At 35.0% G+C, this 22,225-nt stretch overlaps 1 protein-coding gene across 7 annotated transcripts in view; it reads right to left on the bottom strand.

Moving 5' to 3' along the window:
- The window catches only part of SEPTIN10 (septin 10), a 66,468-nt gene that overhangs the window by 24,384 nt on the left and 19,859 nt on the right, over nucleotides 1-22,225 (bottom strand). For 6 of the 7 annotated variants that reach the window (XM_019826929.3, XM_019826932.3, XM_045053967.1 and 3 more), the window contains 5 exons: nucleotides 15,398-15,466; nucleotides 9,552-9,672; nucleotides 8,952-9,147; nucleotides 4,191-4,377; nucleotides 957-1,118 (listed from right to left, as the gene is read on the bottom strand). In XM_019826929.3, the coding sequence (XP_019682488.2) occupies nucleotides 957-1,118; nucleotides 4,191-4,377; nucleotides 8,952-9,147; nucleotides 9,552-9,672; nucleotides 15,398-15,466 (735 nt within the window). Of the gene's footprint in view, nucleotides 1-956; nucleotides 1,119-4,190; nucleotides 4,378-8,951; nucleotides 9,148-9,551; nucleotides 9,673-9,799; nucleotides 9,819-15,397; nucleotides 15,467-22,225 lie in introns of those variants that run through there. The other variant, XM_045053968.1, reaches the window with a different exon arrangement.

Raw genomic sequence — 22,225 nt, 5'->3', positions numbered from 1 at the left:
TGAGGAATACTATAGGGGAAAAGTCTAATATAAAATGTATTAAGTGTTTTGTTTAATATTTAATAACTGACAGTGTCTTAATTGGGCCTTTCTGGAAAATTATTCCAAGTGGGCACAAAAAATAAAATTGGATCGGAAGACAATATAACACATAGGTATTGAGATCACTTCATTTACATAGTCAGCTTTTTATATATTTAAAGTATCTGAATGAAAAAATCAGAAAAGGAAAAGGAGAAATAGCCTGCAGGGTTACTGAATGTCAATGTGTTAGGCAGTGAACAAGGACTGTCTCCTCACAACAACACATACAATAGGTATTAACCCAATTTTGTAGGTAAGTTAATAGTCTCAGGGAGGTTAATAACTCCCAGAAGAACATATGGTTAAGTCTATATAACTCCAAAACCCATGACCCTTCAAAATATAACCAGATATTTAAGAAATTTAGTAGCTTGGAGAAAGTAACACAAAGAAATTAGCCATATTTGGTTATATTAAATTAAAAGTTATATGAATGTTTAATATGTACATGTAACACCATAAGGGAGAATGAGCTTAAATACCAGATTAGAAACATATCGTTAAAGGTTTTAAGATTCTAAAGCATTCCAAGGGAGAGTATAAAGACTTCACATGTTTTTAAAGACAGGATAGAAAGGCATCTTCCTAAGGCAATTAGGAAGTATAGTGCCACAAAAGGAGAACCCCAGCCTCACCAATGTATCATTCTATTTAAGTAAAAGTAGAGGAAAGAAAATATGCTCAAAAATATATTCTCTTTATATTTTTCCCAACTCTAGAAAATAAAACATTTTTCTATACTGAACATTTGAAAATTCACCTTGTGTGAAGTCTTTTGAGAAGACGCAAGTGAAAGTGTGTTAGTAGGAATGTCATTTATACATTACTCTTTTCACATGTAAAACAGAATTAACATTCAACTAGGAGCTTACATTCATTGAAGCATTGATTTTAGCAATAGTTTCATCATCTGTTGGGAATTGGTATATCTGGACACCATTGCTAACCAATTCACTCATGAGCTTGATCTTAAACTTCTGTAATTCAGCTTTAGAAATTGTATCTGCTTTGGCAATCACTGGTATAATGTTCACCTACCAACAATAAAGAAAAAACAAAATCTCACAATTGAGGATTTATTTTTTTAATTCTATGTTTTTTGCATTCAAAACCACTCAGTCTCGACAAACTTTTAACCTAAATCAGATAAACAAACTATAGACCAGCTCATTGCCTGTTGATATAAATAAAGATTTACTGGAACACAGCCAGGCTCACTCATTTACATATTATCCATGACCACTTTCATGCTACAATAGCAGAAATGAGCAATTAACTCAGAGACCATATGGCCTGTAAAGCCTAAAATATTATTTACTACTTGGCCCTTCACAGAAAAAGCTTGCCAACTCCTAACCTAGAAAATCTCTGGCTGTCATTGTCACCATATTCCCCTCTACAATCATTCCTACAGATGCTGGCCTTAATAGTAACTCCTTTTAAAATGCAGAGTTCTTATAAGATTAATCTTACACCTGAATTTATGGTTATAAATTTTACATTTTCTTTTCTTTTTCAACGTCTCTCATAATTCTATCACATACAAAATGTAAGCAAGGAAGCTGAGATCATCTGCTTAATTCACTAAGAATTTTTTATTTCTTAATAATCTAAGCACTAAATAATAAGAGTAATTGATTCCTTGGCAAAACTATGAAGCAGGTGAGTTTCTCCTTCTGCCCCTCATTTCAGCAGGTCCTCTCCCCAATCAATACATCCTATCTGAACCCTGTTGTTAGAGACTCCTACCTATGTTGAAGGAAGGAAATTTATGAATATTAACTGAAAGTGTTCATGACTCAAAGGAATAACACTCTTAGCATTAAAGCCCTATCACTGGCCAAAGAGAAAGAAATCTGGGGTTGTGAAGACTGACTAACTTTACAACATTAGTCCCACAAAAGACTAATGTCTCCACAAATCTAACGGTTTGTAGGGTTTTTGTTTTTTGGTTATTTAGTTGGTTTTAGAGAAAAACTTCAGGCTAACTAATCATACATATCAAGAGAGTGAGATATCAATGTAATTTTCAGAATGAAAAGTAAAAATCATAATTCGTACTCTATTCGTAAATTTCTTGCTCTTCTCCAATTTCACAGTGACTTACTATGTATATTCAGATTTATTAGTCTTAATATGCTCCACAGAAGATAAAGATTTTTTCATCTACCCATGAAAACTTTCCAGCAATTATGGGCAAACAGCTTTCATGCTAAATTAATCAAAGTACATAAAAATTTGATCCAAGTTCTTGGTTTCAATATTGTATACTCAGATTGTCAATAAATTATGCCAAGTTAATAACTTATAATTGCTTCCACAGTAAATAGCAGAAGCATGCTCTAATGTAAGTGCCTAACGTTAAGCTTTTGATTGCCAAGATACTCATTTCAAAGACATCCATGTTGAATAAACATATTGCCAGGTGTATGACACAGCTACTAGCAAAACTGAATAAAGCACAAAGCCACCCCCACCCATGAAGCTCCCCTTTTAGAAAACCTGGGTGACTTACCCAGGTAACTGACCACTTGAGTGAGCCCACTTCTCCCTCCCCGCGCCCTAATTCCGCTCTTATCCTTTAAATTTGCCAGGAGTGAGCCCGCAAAACCCTAGACACCCGACCCTAAACCCTAATAAAAGCAGAGCCCAGGTTCACTGTCAACTTTATTGTGTGGCCCTCCTACATGTTGTGTACCCTCCAGGACCTGTGAGTAATAGATCTTGTTCTTCAAAGTTCCCTGATGGTATCTGGCTGAAGTGCATCCTGAAATCATAGTAAAAGAGCTATAAGGGCCGGCTCAGCCATGACACTGGTCCTGGGAAGGATATCTGTGGGGCATGCTATGAGTAATATAGTTGGGGGAGTACCTCAGACATTCCTAGCCAAGAATATCACTCTAATTAGACTGGGAGGGTATATCACAGACTGAATGCTACACATCCATTTATTTGTATGTCGCTGGGAGGGAAAGAGATTTTACACTGTTTGCATAAGATAACTTTCCATGTCAAGCTTAGGAATAAAAGACAAGATATCAGTTTAATTAACCCTCACATCTGTCCCTTGAGGTAGGTGTTTTTCTCCTTAAATTTTTATTTTAGAGGTGAGGAAACTGAGACTCAGGGGGCTAAAGAAACTTGCCAAAAACCACAAAGCTATTAAGGGACAGACCCAGTATTTAAAACCGGCCTCTATTGACACCAAATTCTATAATGTTTATACAGATTACATCATGTTGCTTCTGTCTAGCTAAGACAAACTGGCACATGCTTGATTTTATGAGTTTCCATATAATCAGACTCAACTATTAAAATACTGGGTAAATGGTTACAACATCTAATCAGATGAATAGACTATCATGTAAGCTTCATCAAATTTTTGCTAAATCCAGGGGACTGTGCAACTAGTCAAAAATCAATCAATCTATGTACCATGACCTCACTGGCAGCTTTATGCTTTCCACACGGATTTCTACATAGAGAGTAGTACTGGACAGAATGCCCTTTTCCCTGAATCCTATTTCATAAAATCATTAGGCAGGATAATGAAAACTGCATTTCTCACACCATCAAAGGTTATGGGAAAACTCTGGAGTTTTTTTAGAATAAGATAGTAGTCTTCAACCATCTTCTACGCAGATTAAAAAAAATGAATAAAAAAAAACCCCAAAGTGAGTTAATTTGTGGATATTATTTTTATAGCTCCCTGAATTTATATACCACTTCTTTGCTCAGATGTTCAAAACTAGCTTTTCTTGGTATGGTTCAAATTAAAACATAATTACTATAACACATGATGAAACATTAGATCTCAACCTTTGTCAATGAACTTCTTCTCAATAGCATCATTAAGTAAAATCAGTGTCAAATTCTGGCATGCAATGTAATCACTAAAAAAAGGACTAAAGTTTTATGTTAACATATTTTTCTTTGCAGTTCATCTTCCAAATTGAATTTCCCTGGAAAATAACCTAAGATTGAAATTTATCAAATGTTTTTAAAATGCACAGAATAAAAGTTAAGATATATATACATATCATAAAGATATTTTAATAGTTCAACATAAATATTAAAGCATAAGCTGATTCCTTTTCTAAGCCCACCTTGCTGTCAAGGGTCTTCATTGTTAAGAGATCCAGTGTCTTCAGAGAGTGACCTGTAGGTGAGATGAAGTAGAGGCACACATGGATGCGAGAATCGTGGTAATTAAAGAGAGAACGCTTGATCTTTAGCTCTTCTTGGAGATAGGCCTCAAACTGAGCATCTATGTAGTCAACTACTGGTTGGTAGCTGAAAAAATTAACATTTAAATATTTAATACAGCATATTCATGCTACCGTAATAAGATATTTATGTAATTCTCAAGTGTAAGATGTGCATTTTCACCAATTAATAAACAGCTACTATCTATGCTAAACAGAGAACTATAGTAATAAAACAAATTGTGCAGAACATGCATATACAAAGGTAGTACTTTAAAACCATCAGTATACCCTGTGCTTTACAGAAATAGAATGAATATACAGACTCACTCTCACCTTCATTTGCACACTGCACGTCTGACAAGGATTCCCACACTTGCCAGACTGCTGAATGAGTACAGGCATCTAACTATAACCAAACTGGACATGACACATTATTTGACTGATAAAAGGTATGAGTACTAATACCTTAAAAGATATTTAAGTCAAATTCTATGATTTCTTCCCTCTTAAATAAGACCCATAAGGCATGAAGAATAGCAACATAATAAGGAGGAAATGCATATATAAAATGAACGTAACCAGTAATGCAGGCATAATTTTATTTTTAATTCTAAAAGCGCATCATACTCTATGCTGAGTCCTTGCCCAAATAAATTCTCCTCTAGCTATTTCATTCTATGCATCCTTCAAGATGCAAATCATATTACGTTTCATGTGCACCAGCATTCACATTAGTTTGTGACTGTTCCACTTCATTCTGATATGCTAAATCACTGTCTATTCAACTCAACTTTCTACTCTTAACCATTCTAGTTAAGTAAATCTGGGTTTCCAAGTGAAAATAACAGCAAATAGTTCCTCTGTCAAATTCCCTGGACACCTTATTAATTATCTTTGTAGCGCAAATGGAGTGGTACTTCATATAGCTGAGATACTCAATACATGTGCACAGAACTGAATTCTTCCATGAAGCTGCCTGACGTTTTTAGTCCTTTAGAATCATCACCTCTTTTAATCTCATAGAATACCTTGCTCTTCCCACACAGATGGTAAACAATGTGAGGACAGAGACAGTATCTTCTATGTTCTCCACAACACTTAGTACAATACTTTGAACATTATCAGAGAGACTATTAGAAACACCAGTATTAACTATCAGGAACACTACACTTGGAAAACTTGTCTAAATGTGACTCAACATGATTTCCTCCCCCAAATAATAAAATACTAAAAATTAATTTGTTAAATACATATTTAACATAAAAAAATCCAAAGCTTTTATTAATGACTTGAAAGAGATGAGTAATATGACCTATTTTATGCCCTAATAGCCATAAATGGTCCTCTACCTGACTGTGTTGCATTATGCTTGTCAAAATGTAAACCAAAACATTTTCTGCTAAATAGTCTACCATTAGGTGTTCTTCCACAGTAATTTGCTTTAGGTTTCCATTTCCAATACACTGCATACTCATTCTTCCAGTGAAACAAAAGACAATGGCTTAAAATACAAAAATAACCTCCTTAAAAACTTCCAAGTACTCATAAAATGGTAAGGAATTAACCAGGTCAAAATTGAAGAGAGTGGAACCTGAGAGAGGTGAGCAGAGGACTTAGAGGAGAGGTAGTAAATGGGCCAAGTCCAGACGATGCTTGTATATTATAAGTTTCACTGAAACACAGCCCTGTTCACTGGTATATGTAATACCTATGGCTGCTTTTGTGTTACAGTGGCTGAGTTGAGTAGTTTGGACAGAGACCATATGTCCCACAAAGTCTGGAATATTGACTATCTGGCACTTTGCAGAAAAATTTTACTAACCCCTGCACTAAAAGCATCAGTGCTAGTTTTGTCCTGAGGTCACTTGTCAATCTAGTTCTTGAGCTTTAGTTCTGAAGGACTCACAGGACAAGAAAGAAGAAATCAAAGCCCAGGACCCACACAAAGTGGCAATCTATTAAAGAGACTGCCTCCCCACATTGAGCTGAGATCCTGAGAGCCTACACCCTCAGGGTTAAGAATGAACTAGAAGTTAACCTACAATTCCTCCCCTCCCCCCAAGTTGTTGCAGGGAAGGTTGCCCTGGCAGTAAATGAAGTAGGGAAAATAAAAGGAAAGAAGAAAAAAAGTTTTTGAGAACTTGAGGACACAGGGTCTGCCCTCACATATATCCACAGCCCAGGTTCACAGCCTCTTTGATGCTGAAAACCTCTAGCCATGAAACGGATTTAAGGATCCTCAGAGTATTAATGCCACAGGGGCATAACATAAGCAAATCTAAATCTGTTCAAAGGAAGGCATCTTCATCTTAGACCTCAAAGTATCTCTGCAAATAATTTTTCAAAGACCATGATACCTACAATAAAAAATAACCAAGCATATGAGAAAAAAAAAAAAAACACAATGAATAAGACCCAAAGTAAAAAAACAAACATCGGTAAAATAATTTATAATCTTAAGTATGCAAAATGGTATTTAAGATTTCAAGGCTAATTTACCAATGAAAACTCAGTTACTAAAATTCACCTTGCTACAGATTAAACAAGAGAAAGTAAATTCTTTTCTACAGAATGAATAAATAAAATATCTGATAATATTTATTCATGAGGAAAAAAAAGCCCTTACCAGTAATACAATGGAACTTCCTTACTACAACTAAAATGTTTAAAAAAGCAGGCAAGCATAATACGTGGTAAAAATCAAGCTTTCTCTTTGCATCAGGACAAGGCAAAGATACCCACTAATACTACTGGCTATCCAATATAATACTGTACACCCTACCCAGTGCAGTCAGGTTTTAAAAATGGAAGAAAGAAAAATAAAAACTCTCTGCAGCCATGATGAAGTAACTGGGACTGGATTTACTCTCCCACCCTAAACAATTAGAAACTTGGATAAAATACACGAAAAAGGCTCTCAAGACATGCGACAACACAATGTATAAAACTGTGTTCATTGAGTAGGGAAATAAATGAGAAAAACTTTACAATTCCCTCAGCTTACTCCCTGGATATAAGTTTCCAGGGCACAGCACAAGAGAGCCAGAGCCTGGTGGACTCACCAAGTTGAGGAGACAGAAACAGGAGTTCAGGGAGGCCAAGGCAAATAAAATTTGTAGGCAAGAACACTAAATAGAAGACAGCTGCACCAACAAAAGTGCTAATGATCTGGACAGAAGTTCCCTCCAGTCTTTGGTGAAGCACTAATCTGCATATATGTCTGAGGAAAGAACCCAAGACTATAGATATATCCTATATTATAGTCCTGGTGGTGGTTATGAAACCATGTATATGTAAAAATTAACTGAATTGTACACTTAAAAAAATCAGTGCATTTTATTTATGCTATATAAATTATACATCAATAAAATTTATTTTAAAAGGAACAAAAAAAAAACGGAAAAAAATATATAAATGTCATTTGGAGATTACACATTACATACATAGAAAATCTACACAAATTTAGAGATGAATTGTTGGAATTAATCAGAGAATTTACAAATGTCCCTATATGCAAAATCAATTATATTCCTATACATCAAATAGAAAGTAAAGTATTTCTAAAAGATATCATCTATGAAAGCATCAAAATGCCAAATATCTAAGAATAAATTTGAATAAAGCTGTATAAGATGTCTACATAGAAAATTATAAAAAAATTATGAAGATTTAAAGCAACATGTCACAGGCCTTTGACTCTACCACTAATCTTCTTCCTCTAGAAAACCCACATAAATGTGCTGATAGGCTAACATAAGTCACATAAAGGGAGCCAATTATGCAAAATATTTCTCCTGTCAAGCAAACTTTAGGAAACTAAAAAATTACCTCTAATAATGAAAATATATGCATTTCGAAAAGGAAAGAGAACAAAAAGTTATTGCTTTACTCCAATCTATTTCCCTATTTCATATTTTAAATTTCATATAGATTCTATAATCGTTCTTCATAGTATCATAGGAGAAATAATGATATCCTATAAAATATAAGTAATAATTTATTTATATCAGACCTTTCCTGCAATGCTTAATAATGTACCTGGCTGATTTGGTTAGAATTTCACACACAAAAAATTCAAGCACCATGGATTGGGCCATTATATATCTGCCACTGTATGTCTTGTTATTTTACCCTCAACAAAATAATTTCCTGCCTGAAAATTAGTACAAATCACTTATTATATACCAAATTGGCATAAGAATAATTAAAATAATTTTTGCTGAAATACACATTTCAATAATGTGATTCAAATTATTCTAAAAAAATTAAACTGGATAGAAAATGTCAATTTGTTAAGAACAAAATATAGCTGAATTATTAAAAAAATTAAAGTCTGGGAGGAAGGGTTTGAATTTCCATAGTAGAAAACCAAATCATGGCACAAGACAAATGTCTTTTTTTTTAATGTTTTTACTAATTTTTAAGAGAGAAAGATAGAGCATGAGTGGGGGAATGGCACAGAGAGAGGGAGACACAGAATCTAAAGCAAGCTCCAGGCACTCAGCTGTCAGCACAGAGCTGTGTTAAAGCACACAGGGCTTTAACTTGCAAACTGTGAGATTATGACCTGAGCCGAAGTCAGATGCTTAATGCACGCACCTCAGACAACTGTCTTAAAATAAGAAAAAACTTATTTCATTACAATAAGAAAACACATACCTTTCTTCTTTGTTTATTTGGTCACCAAATCCTACTGTATTCACAATGGTCAATTTCAATCGAACATTACTTTCATGGAGTTCATATGTCTGAGCTTTAAGTCTAACATGTGGGTAAAAATGTGAGGATTCATGGTCTTCAAAATTAGTATTAAACAGTGTGTCAATCAATGTTGATTTTCCAATTCCAGTTTCCCCTGAAAGAAACAAAGGTGTATCTTCACAGGTGCATTAAGACAAATGAGAAAAAAATAGAACTCCCAGAGTGGTTTCAAGGGATCCCAAATATTTCAAACATTTCAAAAGCTGAGTTGTCTGTGAAAGACATACATGTAAAGGCTGGTCCACTGAGTCATTAGCAGAACATAAAAGTAAGTATGTATGCTAAGTTACTCAGAACTCTGAAGAAAGCACTGAAATATTTAAAGAACAAAAAAAATTTAAAGCAGAAAAGCTAAGAAAAAACTAATAGAATTTAAATAACCGAAAAAATCTGCGATCATGATATCAAATTAATGACATGAGCATCATACTCTTTGCAAGAATGAAGAGAACACAAGGAATATAAAGGAATAATATAGAAGAAGAGTTTGGCCCTTACCCACACAGAGAATATTAAAACAGAAGCCTTGCTGAATGGATCTATTGACCAGCTGATCAGGCAAACTCTCAAAACCAACATGGCCAGACATAGTTAAAGAACGAATATTTTCTCTTTTTTGCTGAAAGAAAACAAAGACAATGGCAATAATTAAAAAAAAAAAAACTTTTACTAAGATAGGATATAAACACATTTCAAATGATAAATATAATTTATCAAAGAAACTAAAGATTTTATGATCATTATACCTTCACCAAGATATAAATGTGTTAAGCAAATTTGTGAGAAATCTGTGTCCAGACCCTCAAAACACATCTGCATTTCTTATTTTCTTCATACAATGAGAGTCCAGCATTGTTTATCACAAATATTTGATTTCTAAAAAATAGGAAAATAATCATGTAAACTATGGCATATTCATTCATAAAATGGAATGTTTAAAGTGATTAAATACATTTATGATAAATATTTAATAACTTAAATTTTAATTTAAATGTCACGTGAAAAAAGTACAATACAAAATTATACAGTTTTAGCTCCCAGCAATGGGACAGCAAACTTATGTCACACTAATGTTCCTACTAATTAACAATTATAATCAATTCTTCCAAGTTGCTGGGAAGTGCAACCAAAGGCCAATAGACACTAGAGGGAATGAGACTCTTGGGAACAGGAGACCATGTAGGGTGAGATGTACATTTTCTAGGTCTTTCCGAGGGCACAACCTAGTCACTGCTACACAAAGAAGATAGACCTCAAGATGGAAGTAGTAGTCTTACTGGGTTGAGTAGTCAGTTGGAAACAAGAGCAGGTAGATCAGCTGAAAATTGAAGAAGAAAATTCCAGAAAAGAAGAAGATTTTGGACTAAAATCCAGAAATACACTCCTCTTAAAACTCTGGCTGACTGCTGAACTTGAGTATAAGGGGAGCACAAAGAGCCTAAAGGGGGGAGGGGGATGGAAATTGGAAGGAGCTATATAGAAATGCCATCCTGGGGAGCATAAATTTTAAGTCTGTAAGTTAAAGGGGCTCAGTAAACACTTCAGGCTTTCTATTGAAAAACTATATGGACTACATTTTAGGAGTAAGGATCACATCCCAGAAATCAGAAATGTTCCCTAATACACAGCTGAAATAGACCTGCCCTAAAAAAGCCTATAACCAAGGTTCAACATGAACAATGCAACAACCTAGCAATTTACTGCTTGCTAGAACAAAGGTCAACACTCTTCAGAAGAAGAAAACAAAATCCAACACCTCCACAATGTACTATCCACAGTATCTACCATATAATAAAAAATTACTAGAGGAAGAAGTAGAAAAATATGATTCACAGTCAAGGGGGAAAAAGGCACAGAAAGAGATCCACAAATGAACCAGATGTTGAATCAGCTGATAAGAACTTTAAAATAACTATGATAAATATGCTGAAGAAGAAAACTATACTCTTTTTCTACAGGAAAAAGAGATGGATATAATGGTTGACATGACAGAATTACAAGAGAGATATAGAAGCTCTCAACAACAAAAGTCAGCAAATGGAATTCCTGGAAGGAAAAATACAACGTCTGAATAAAAAACTTATTGAACCATATTAACAGCAGATCAAACAATGGAAGGAAAGATTTCTTCAATAGTTATCATCCAAGCTAAATACCTTTATTTCTCCAGGCTAAAAGTCTCTCATAGAAAAGATAAAACTGCAATAGAGCTCCAAAAACTGTGGAATGATATCAAATGGTCTAACATACCTGTAACTGGAGTATCATATAGAAAAGATGGGGAGAGACTGGAGGAGGATGGAAAGAAATATATAAGTAACAGTGACTGAAATTTTTCCAATATTCTAAACATGAACTCAGAGATCCAAGAATTTCAGCAAACCAGAAACAGGAAAAATCCAGAGGAACCCACAACTAGCCATATCAGAACAAAATGTTTCAACAAGAGGATAAAGAAAAATTTTATGAACAACCAGATGAGGGGAGACATATTACACACAAATAATACATAAAATGACTACAGCTTTCTCACAAAAAAACAATGCAAAGCATAAGACCACAGAAAATAATCAATAAAATGACAAAAGAAAAAAATGACATGTAAATGTGTGTAAAATAACTTTTTGTTTTAATTTCTTGAAAATATTATCATTTAAAGCAACAACAATATATTGCAGAATTTGGAATCATGGGAGAAATAGAATGTATGATAATGACAACACAACAGAGGGAATGGACAGTTATGGTTGTAAGGTTTCTGTATTATACATGAAGTATTATAATATTGTTGGAAGATATGTGTAATAAATTAAAGCGTACATCAACTACTATTTAAAAAAAAAAGACATAAGAGGTATAGGTAAGAAGTCAATAGTAAAGATGAAATGCAATAAAAAAAACTAATCCAAAAAAAAGGCAGAAAAAGAAGAAAAATGAAAGAACAAATGGGACAAAGAGAAAACAAATAGCAGCAAATTGGCAGACTTAAACCTAGCTATATCTATAGTTAAATTAAATGTAAATGATCTAAACCAGCGGTATCTGATAGAATGAACTTCCTGTGATGGTGGAAGTGTTCTGTATCTGATCTATGCAACAGGTAGCCACCAGCCACATGCAGATATTGAACACTTCAAATGGGACTAGTGCAACTGAGGAACTGGTTTTTAAATTTTATTTAACTAATTTAAATTTAAATAGCCACATGTGGCTAGTGGCTACCATAATGGACAGTGAATATATAAACATTTCAGTTAAAAGAAGGAAATTGTCAGATTGGATAAAAGAATGACTCAACTCCATGCTGTCAATATAGTAACTGACAAGATCATTCTAAAATTTATACGGAAATGCAGATGATTTAGAATAGCTAAAACAATTATGGAAAAGAACAAAGCTAAAGGATTTATACTATCTAATCAAAAAGTTACAATCACCAGGAAGTGTGGTATTGGGATAATCTTATTATTTATATTTTTCTACCTTATCAATATTAAAAACTTGTGATCATCAAGAAATATGTAAGTCACAGACTGGAAGAAAATATTATATATATGACATATACATATGACAAAGCACATACACTCAGAATACATATGATTCAATAATAACAATCTATTTTTTTAATGGGTAAAAGACATGAACAGAGATAACAAAACAGCCAATCAGTGAATGAAAGAGTGTGCAACATTATCAGGCAAATGTGAATTAAAACTACAGTAAGATACCACTGAATAACCACTAAAATGTCTAAAATTTAGCAGGCATATAATGTCATGTATTAGAGATTCTGAAGAACAAATGGAACTCTGATAAATTTGCTGGTACAAAAGCAAAACAGTACAGCCACTTTGGATAACAATTGAGTACTTTCTTATAAAGTTAAATACACATTACTATACATAACCAAAAATCCCTAACTGAAGGTATCCAAGATAAATAAAAACATGCATCCACACACATGAATGTTCATGGAAGCTTTGGTCCAAATAGTCAAAAACTAGAAACAACCCAAATATCCAACAATTGTTGAATGGGTAAATAAAACGTAGTATATCCATACAACGGAATACTAAACTACTGATACATGCCACAACATGGTTAAGTCTCAAAAACTAAGTGACTTTTTTTTACTGTGGTTTGACTAAGAAAAAAAAGTATTATTTTTTCATATTTTCTCATATATATGAATATGGATGAAAATGTCCATGAGACTGGTTATTACTGGGGAATGGATTTGCAGGTTGAGGGAGTGGTCTTGGAGGTAGAGGTGAGAAAGATTCACTTGTTACTGTATATGGTATGTAGAATTCCAAGATGGACCCCAGGATTCATGGCCTCTGGTGTACTCACAACCTTCTATTTTTTTCAACCCAACAGCAAACTATGTGCTGCCATGAAGGGATTTTGCAGATGTAATTAAGGTCCCAAATCATTAATCTAAGAAAGGGAGATTATCCTTGGTGGGTCTGAACTAATCAGGTGAGCCCTTAAAATGCACTGGGATCTTTCAGGTGAAAGGGATTTGAAACCTGATTTGACATTAGTTCTCCCCTGTTGTATGAATGACAGAGAAGCATGTGGCAAGGACATAAGAATGTTCTCTAGGAGCTGACAGCAACCAGCCAGCAAGAAACTAAATTCTGCCAACAATCTGGAAGAGTCTGAAGGGGAGCTTCAAATAAGAACCCAGCCAGCCAACATCTTAAGTGAGACCCTGAGCAGAGGAGCAAGCTATGCCAACCTAGTTTTATAACCTACAGAACTATGAGCTAATAAATATGTATTGTTTTAAGAAGCTGAATTCACGGCAATTCGTTATGGGGCAATAGAAAACTAGTATACTATATTCTCATTTCTGCCCTTTAGATCCCTTTTAGTCACATAAGTATGTTATCTTTATCATTAAGAAAAAGAAAGTAAAGTGGCACCTGGGTGCCTCAGTCAGGTTAAGCGTCTGACTTCGGCTTAGGTCATGATCTTGCCATTCTTGAGTTCCAGCCCTGCATTGGGCTCTGTGCTAACAGCTCAGAGCTGGGAGCCTGCTTCGGATTCTGTGTCTCCCTCTCTCTGTGCCCCTCCCCTGCTCACACTCTGTCTCTCTCTCTCTTCCTCAAAAATAAATTTCACGTTAAAAGAAATAATAAAATAAAAAAATAAAAACAAAAAGCTTTAAACTTTAAAATATATATATAATTTTCATATGTCAATCATACTTCCTTAAAAAATATTTAAAATAAATAAATAAACATTAAAAAATTTAAAAAAAAAAGAGAAAGTGAAGAAACACTGTGCTTCTCAGTAATGAAAGTATTCAAGATTAGATACTTGTTAGAGTTTTTACTTGATTAGCACATGCTTATCAGATAAAACTTGAACTAAATGGCCTGTAGAATCCCTTCGGGTTCTACAGCTGTAAGACTGTTAGGTCATGAAAATAACAGAAGCTTCTCAAAAATGTGCCAGTGGTCACCATAATTTAACGAAGAACAGGGACCAGAGAAAATGAGGACTAAGCAATCCACTTAGTGCATTCATCACTAAAGGATTACTAGTGACTATTGACAGCAGTTTCAGCAAAGCAATGTGTTAGAAGGCAGATAAAGAGTAATTCTAAAAGTTTGCAAGTTGATAAAATAAAGATGGAGCAGACCATTATTACCAATGAGAGAAAAAAGATAAAAAGGATGGTAGTTTGGTGGTCAAACTATAATTTATCAAAACCATGGGGAACTTAGCATTTGTGAAGGAAGAGGGAAAAGCAAGAAGAGGCTTAATGGGCACAGAACTAAAGGAAATCATTTAATCTTACTGAATTACCTGTGCTTGTTTTTGCCATTTTCTATTTAAAAACTCATCAACTCACCTCTTTCACCAAGTTAAATATACTCCCTCTTTTTTAATATATATTTTAATATGAATTACTAAAACACATCCCTCTTATTCAGGCACACTTAGAAGAATGTTGGAAGCATTAAGAGCTTGATCTCACACTCAGGAAGGCATCTGCAGGGCCACCTGGAGACTTCCTACACCCTGTCATTAAAGGAGTTCTCTATACCCACCAAGTTCTGTAAGCATGCCCAGCAAAAGCAGTGCTAGTCCTCCTACTGAATGCTCTGGAAGCAGTCAAGAGTTTTAATTTGTTTCAAGTCCCATACATCGGTAAGAGACACTGAAAACATTCAACAATTATTCAATCTATTACTGATTTTCAATTTCAATCAACATAAAAGTTAATTTACATTCAAGGTACAAACAAAATGTCAGGTCTCTGAGCAGTTATTTTGAAACCCTAGAGGTATGTGGAGTACAATATGGCTCTATTTGAAAGATATACTCACTTTCTGTTCATCATCAGATACTTGTGAGGATGGACAAGTTGTTTTTGTTGGCATGTGAGACTGAAAGAGCTAAAAAAAGAAAAATATATATATATTAAAAAAGAGATTACTCTAAAAAACCCTATATCTAAATAATATATCCATGTTAAAAAGGAATTTAAAAATTTTCATTATCATCAAGTTGTCACTTGTAATCTACACACTTGACTCATGCTTAAAACCATGGTTTCCTTGCTGGATAAATATATGCAATATATAACATATATTAAAACATTTACCCACATATGCAAAAATATTATAAAAGAGTAAACTCTCATTTACATCCAGGAAAACAACGCACATTACTTTTACTTAAAAGACTTTACAGGATTAAAAAGGGAAAATAAGCTATTTCACTAAAAAAATACTCTAAGAGCCAAGGAGATATTCAAAATTAGGTATTTGCCACAGAAGCATGCCAGAGTAAATACAATTGTTAATGATCCAATTTTAGTACATTTAAGAAAGCAGTGATCTAAAAATCTGAACAAGTCCTGGGGCATCTGGGTGGCTCAGTCAATCATCCAACTTCGGCGCAGGTCATGATCTCACTGTTCATGGGTTCAAGCCCCACATTGGGCTCTGTGCTGATGGCTCAAAGCCTGGAGCCTGCTTTGGATTCTGTGTGTGTGTGTGTGTGTGTGTGTGTGTGTGTGTGTGTCTCTCTCTCTGCCCGTCCTCTGCTCACACTATGTCACTCTCTCTCTCAAAAATAAATAAACATTAATGAATTAAAAAAACTTAAGTCCTTTAGTTATCCAACTAAAATAGAAATAATTATCATTTGTAGAATTCCTATTATATGTCTATCACTATGCAGCTCATTAAGTATATTTTATTTAACTATGTTTATTATTTTCTGAGCTATACATATTCAAGGCTTCTATAAAATTAAATAAATTACTCCAAATCATAAAAGCCAGTATGATGTAGACACAGGTCTGATCTGCCTGCAAAGCAGATATTCCTTCTACTACTGTCCCAAGTTGTAAACCAAACACATATTCACTGTTTGCAACAGTGAGGAATGGGGGGAAAAAGGTACAAGAGAAGTTGTGGGAATTTCAAATCCATACTACCTCAAAAACTGCTATCCTACTTTTGACTACACAAGATACTAAGGAAATGTGGCATTTTTAAAAAAGTAGTAATATGGATTATAGTAAGAAAAATGCAAACAGTGCCAATAAGAAAACTGCAAAATAAGTTCCCTTCCTACCCTTGACTTGCTAGTACTTTAGCAAACCTATGTATACTTCCAGAGACAGACCATACATGTATGAGCATAAGTGAATATGCAAGTGTCTTTGTTTATATAAATGGTAGTGGTCTATTGCTCTGCATTGTGATTTTTTTTCCCTTAATCTCTCCTGAAAACTGCTTCTAGTATGTAGATCTACTACATTCATACTGTGGTATAGTATTCTGTTTTGTATATGACAATATATGATGAAAGGGAGAAGAACCTTACTACTATAGCAAGAAAATAGTGTTTCTGGCACCATGCACACCCATACACACACCCGCCCCCATACACACACACACTGGGATTGTGAATGCAATCTCACAGATAGACAGGTATATATCATAACTGGATTTTACAGAATGCTAACAACAATCTACCTCTGTACATTCTGGGTAACAGAAGCTTTTGAAGGCTGGCCTTGTGACTTAACCACTCCACATACAACTGAACACATTGTTCCAACATGAAATGACTCCTGTCAGTTGGAAGATGTCCTTATATAAAAACACACAACAAAAGCTCTGTGATGAACACTTACAGATGATAGCCATATTTTCACAATTTAAAAAGTGAAAATTACATAATGATACAAAGCACATCAAATTGGCCTAAGGTTTTGTTTTTTAATTATATATACTTCACCTTACTCCCTCCATCCAGCTGTCTCACCTCTAGTCATTGTGTGGCATGTAGGCAGTGGCTCATGTCCCTCTCCTATGCCAGAACAGAAAAGTAAGAAAAAACTAAGGGAAAGAGCAATGGTAGTTACAGACATGTGGAGAAAGAGATCATTAAAGGCCAAAGCAGTTTTCAGAGAAGACAATAATATTGAAATGAGTCAGGAAAGTGGTATATATACCAAGAGAGAAGGTGGCATTTAGGGTAGAAAAAAATCCATAAGCACTGGAGTGAGGTAAAATTTTGTATTTGGAGAAAGTAAATCATGAGTATAGTAGTTTGGTAAAGGGAAAAAAAAAGTTCATTGTCTCCTTTTGCAATTATGAATGAGGTTATGAAGGAGGATGAGAAACACATTACAGACAAGAGATGAGTAGCTGACTGAGGAATTTTGAAGAGTCCACCTCAAGAGTCTCACTTGTTGGTAAAGGCAAAGAAGTACCACAGAACACAACTGTTTGGGGACCCTGTTGAGAGCCTTGCCTTAGATAAATCGAGTAAGAGTGTAGAACATTCCATGCTGAATGCTACTTCCTGATGTAAAAAAAAATATGGTAAGAAAGTAGCTTTAGGGTTTTAATGTAATGAATAGCATATTTTTGTTAAATGCTTGCTTAGTAAGCAATTCGGTTGATAAGTAAAATTTGCTTAAAAAAACAGGATAGGTTTTGTACTAGTTCATCATTAAATTCTGACTAATAAAACCTAGGTTATTTTTCTGTCATTTATGTAAGCTCATTTCAAAGATCTGCTTTTGATTATTCACTTCCTGTGTTTCTGAATACCTGCCAAAAAGTCTACTTAATATCTCTGTGGATAAAAGTTTTGATCAGGAAGTATGAATGAGTCACATAAAAATATTATAAATAGTTGTTTTTAATATTTTCCACTGCTACTACCTGACTAGTCAAATTTCCAAAACAAGTTTTAGAATAAAAAGGTTTTAATAAATTAACAGGACATTATTGAAGGTAAAATAAGAAGGGGACAAGAGCTGACCAAGTCCTTCTAGTGGCAAAACCTAAATTAAAACAAAATTAAACAAAACAACAAACTGGAAGTGAAATTCCAGTCTGCAATATCAATGATCACTTACTATGTGTAAATCACTGTGCTGGGTACCGGGGTCTCAAGAGGAGTAAGACACAGCCCTGACCTTAAGAACTTACCTCTGAGAAACACAAACTCATGACAGGCAATCACAGTCTCATTCCAAGTTAGACTAATGAAACCACTACCTACACTTGATTATGCAGTTTGCTTTTACACTTTGTTTTTTTTTTTTTTAATTTTTTTTTCCAACGTTTTTTTGGGGACAGAGAAAGACAAAGCATGAACGGGGGAGGGGCAGAGAGAGGGAGACACAGAATCGGAAACAGGCTCCAGGCTCTGAGCCATCAGCCAAGAGCCTGACGCAGGGCTCGAACTCCCGGACCGCGAGATCGTGACCTGGCTGAAGTCGGACGCTTAACCGACTGCGCCACCCAGGCGCCCCTACACTTTGTTTTAAATACATATATACGTCATACATTCACAAACACATATATATTTAAATCTATACATACACTACCTAGAAGTAAAAAACATATAGTACCTTTAATTCCTGGCAAAGTCTAACACACTTTTTTTTAAGTTATAATATATAATGAATCATGGGGAAAAAAGTACCAAAACATTGAGATAGCCAAAGGAAGTTTCGGTGCTCTACCTTCTTCAAAATTTCACTTTGGGGAGTATCGGCAATACAACAGAGGTGGCACACAATTGTTCTGGGTCCCTAGGGACACATATAGTAGATGACCTTTTTCCTATCAGCCAATTATGGGGAAACATTTGCTGATTCTTTCACAAAATACATTAGATAACAAGTTTCCTTACTTGTAAACATTCTTGAAACTGCCCCTTTCTCTAGGTATAACAATGAGCCTTAGAGGAACAGAAATGTGACTTGGTTTTAATAGCTTCATTTTAACTTTATTTTCCCACAATTTTTATCTTTATAAAATTAATCAAAGTCTCAGGATACAAAATCAATGTACAGAAATTAGTTGCATTCTTATACACTAATAATGAAGCAACAGAAAGACAAATAAAGAAACTGATCCCATTCACAATTGCACCAAGAACCATAAAATACCTAGGAATTAACCTAACCAAAGATGTAAAAGATCTGTATGCTGAAAACTATAGAAAGCTTATGAAAGAAATTGAAGAAGCTATAAAGAAATGGAAAAACATTCTGTGCTCATGGATTGGAAGAACAATATTGTTAACAATATTGTTAAAATGTCAATACTACCCAAAGCAATCTACACATTCAATGCAATCCCAATCAAAATTGTACCAGCATTCTTCTCGAAGCTAGAACAAGCAATCCTAAAATTCATATGGAACCACAAAAGGCCCCGAATAGCCAAAGTAATTTTGAAGAAGACCAAAGCAGGAGGCATCACAATCCCAGACTTTAGCCTCTACTACAAAGCTGTAATCATCAAGATAGCATGGTATTGGCACAAAAACAGGCACATAGACCAAGGAATAGAATAGAGACTCCAGAATTGGACCCACAAAAGTATGGCCAGCTAATCTTTGACAAAGCAGGAAAGAAAATCCAATGGAAAAAAGACAGTCTCTTTAACAAATAGTGCTGGGAGAACTGGACAGCAACACACAGAAGAATGAAACTAGACCATTTTCTTACACCATTCACAAAAATAAACTCAAAATGGATAAAGGACCTGAATGTGAGACAGGAAACCACCAAAACCCTAGAGGAGAAGCAGGAAAAAACCTCTCTGACCTCAGCTGCAGCAATTTCTTACTTGACACATCCCCAAAGGCAAGGGAATTAAAAGCAAAAATGAACTATTAGGACCTCATGAAGATAAAAAGCTTCTGCACTGCAAAGGAAACAATCAACAAAACTAAAAGGCAACCGCAGGAATGGGAAAAGATATTTGCAAATGACATTATCTGACAAAGGGCTAGTATCCAAAATTTATAAAGAACTCACCAAACTCCACACCCGAAAAAAAAAATTATCCAGTGAAGAAATGGGCAGAAGACATGAATAGACACTTCTCTAAAGAAGACATCCAGATGGCCAACAGGCACATGAAAAGATGCTCAACATCACTCCTCATCAGGGAAATACAAATCAAAACCACACTGAGATTACCACCTCGTGCTGGTCAGACTGGCTAAAATGAACAAATCAGGAGACTATAGATGCTGGCAAGGATGTGGAGAAACGGGAACCCTCTTGCACTGTTGGTGGAAATGCAAACTGGTGCAGCTGCTCTGGAAAACACTGTGGAGGTTCCTCAAAAAATTAAAAATAGATCTACCCTCTGACCCAGCAATAGCACTGCTAGGAATTTACCCAAGGGATACAGGAGTGCCGATGCATAGGGTCACCTGTACCCCAATGTTTATAGCAGCATTCTCAACAATAGCCAAATTATGGAATGAGCCTAAATGTCCATCAACTGATGAATGGATAAAGAAATTGTGGTTCATATACACAATGGAATACTACGTGGCAATGAAAAAGAATGAAATATGGCCTTTTGTAGCAACATGGATGGAACTGGAGAATGTTATGCTATAAGCCATACAGAGAAAGACAGATACCATATGTTTTCACTCTTATGTGGATCCTGAGAAACTTAACAGAAGACCATGGGGGAGGGGAAGGAAAAAAAAAAAGTTAGAGAGGGAGGGAGCCAAACCATAAGAGACTCTTAAAAACTGAGAACAATCTGAGGGTTGATGAGGGGTGGGAGGGAGGGGAGGGTGGGTGATGGGCATTGAGGAGGGCATCTTTTGGGATGAGCACTGGGTGCTGTATAGAAACCAATTTGACAATAAATTTCGTATTAAAAAGAAATTAATCAAAGAACCAAAGTTTTCAAACTGTCCCCTGGTGTGTTTCTTGGAGTTCTTTAGGACCAAAAAAAAAGAAAAAAAAAAAAGTAAGAGACAACGAAAAGCAGAGAGTGGTCAAAATAATTACCTAGGCCTATTGTATGGCTTTCAAACAGGCAGAGTTCTTTGACAGATTCCAAGACTCATTGATTAAAATCATTTTATTAAATCTTCAGGTTAAGGAAACTTTAAAATAAACTTAAGAGTGCTGATCTAAAATTTTCCTAAAAACAAGTACTAACATTACCTGATTCTAGAAGTGAATGCTAATTACACCCCAGGGGAAAAAGAAAGAATTCAACTGAAACCAGTGAGACTGGGCAGTGTAAGGCAAAGCAACACATTGGCCTCCTATGTGCACACCTGGATCTCCTCCAGGGCAGTCTCAGTTTAAGGCAGTTTGGGGTAGTCTAAATCCCATCAAAATATCACCTCAATTTTACCATCATCTCCAGTAAATATAAAAGTTAGAGGGTAAATACAAAGTCTAATATTCAGCCTCAAAAGATCAAGACATGTAAATTCTTGATAGTAGTTCATGTGATAAAAAATTAGGGGTATCAAGGTTAACAAAAGTTTACAGTAATACATGGCTGCTTAAAATAATAAATGTAATCTTATCTTGAAGTTACCTTCCCACTCTTAATTAGAAATGGGAGTATTTTATGTTTATTATAGGAAAAAATAGCATTTCTAATCATGTCATTTTAATAACACTGCAATAAACATCCATTTGTGGTATAGTACTTACATCTCCCTTCCAGCAAGAACTAGCCCTTTGGCTACAAAGAATGCAGTTGGCTGATAGCTTCCAGCTTTAGAGCCTTCAGGATGCACAGTATTCCACCCAAGACCACTCCTTCCTGGCAGCCCCTAGCCCAGGACTGAGCACAAAGAGCGTGTCAGGGCCTGGCCCCTTCTGCACTAGGTGAGCCCCC

This window comes from Felis catus, chromosome A3, assembly GCF_018350175.1.
Source record: "Felis catus isolate Fca126 chromosome A3, F.catus_Fca126_mat1.0, whole genome shotgun sequence".
NCBI lineage: Eukaryota > Metazoa > Chordata > Mammalia > Carnivora > Felidae > Felis > Felis catus.
The sequence above is the reverse complement of the archived record's forward strand: the minus strand, read 5'-3'. Positions and strand labels throughout refer to the sequence as shown.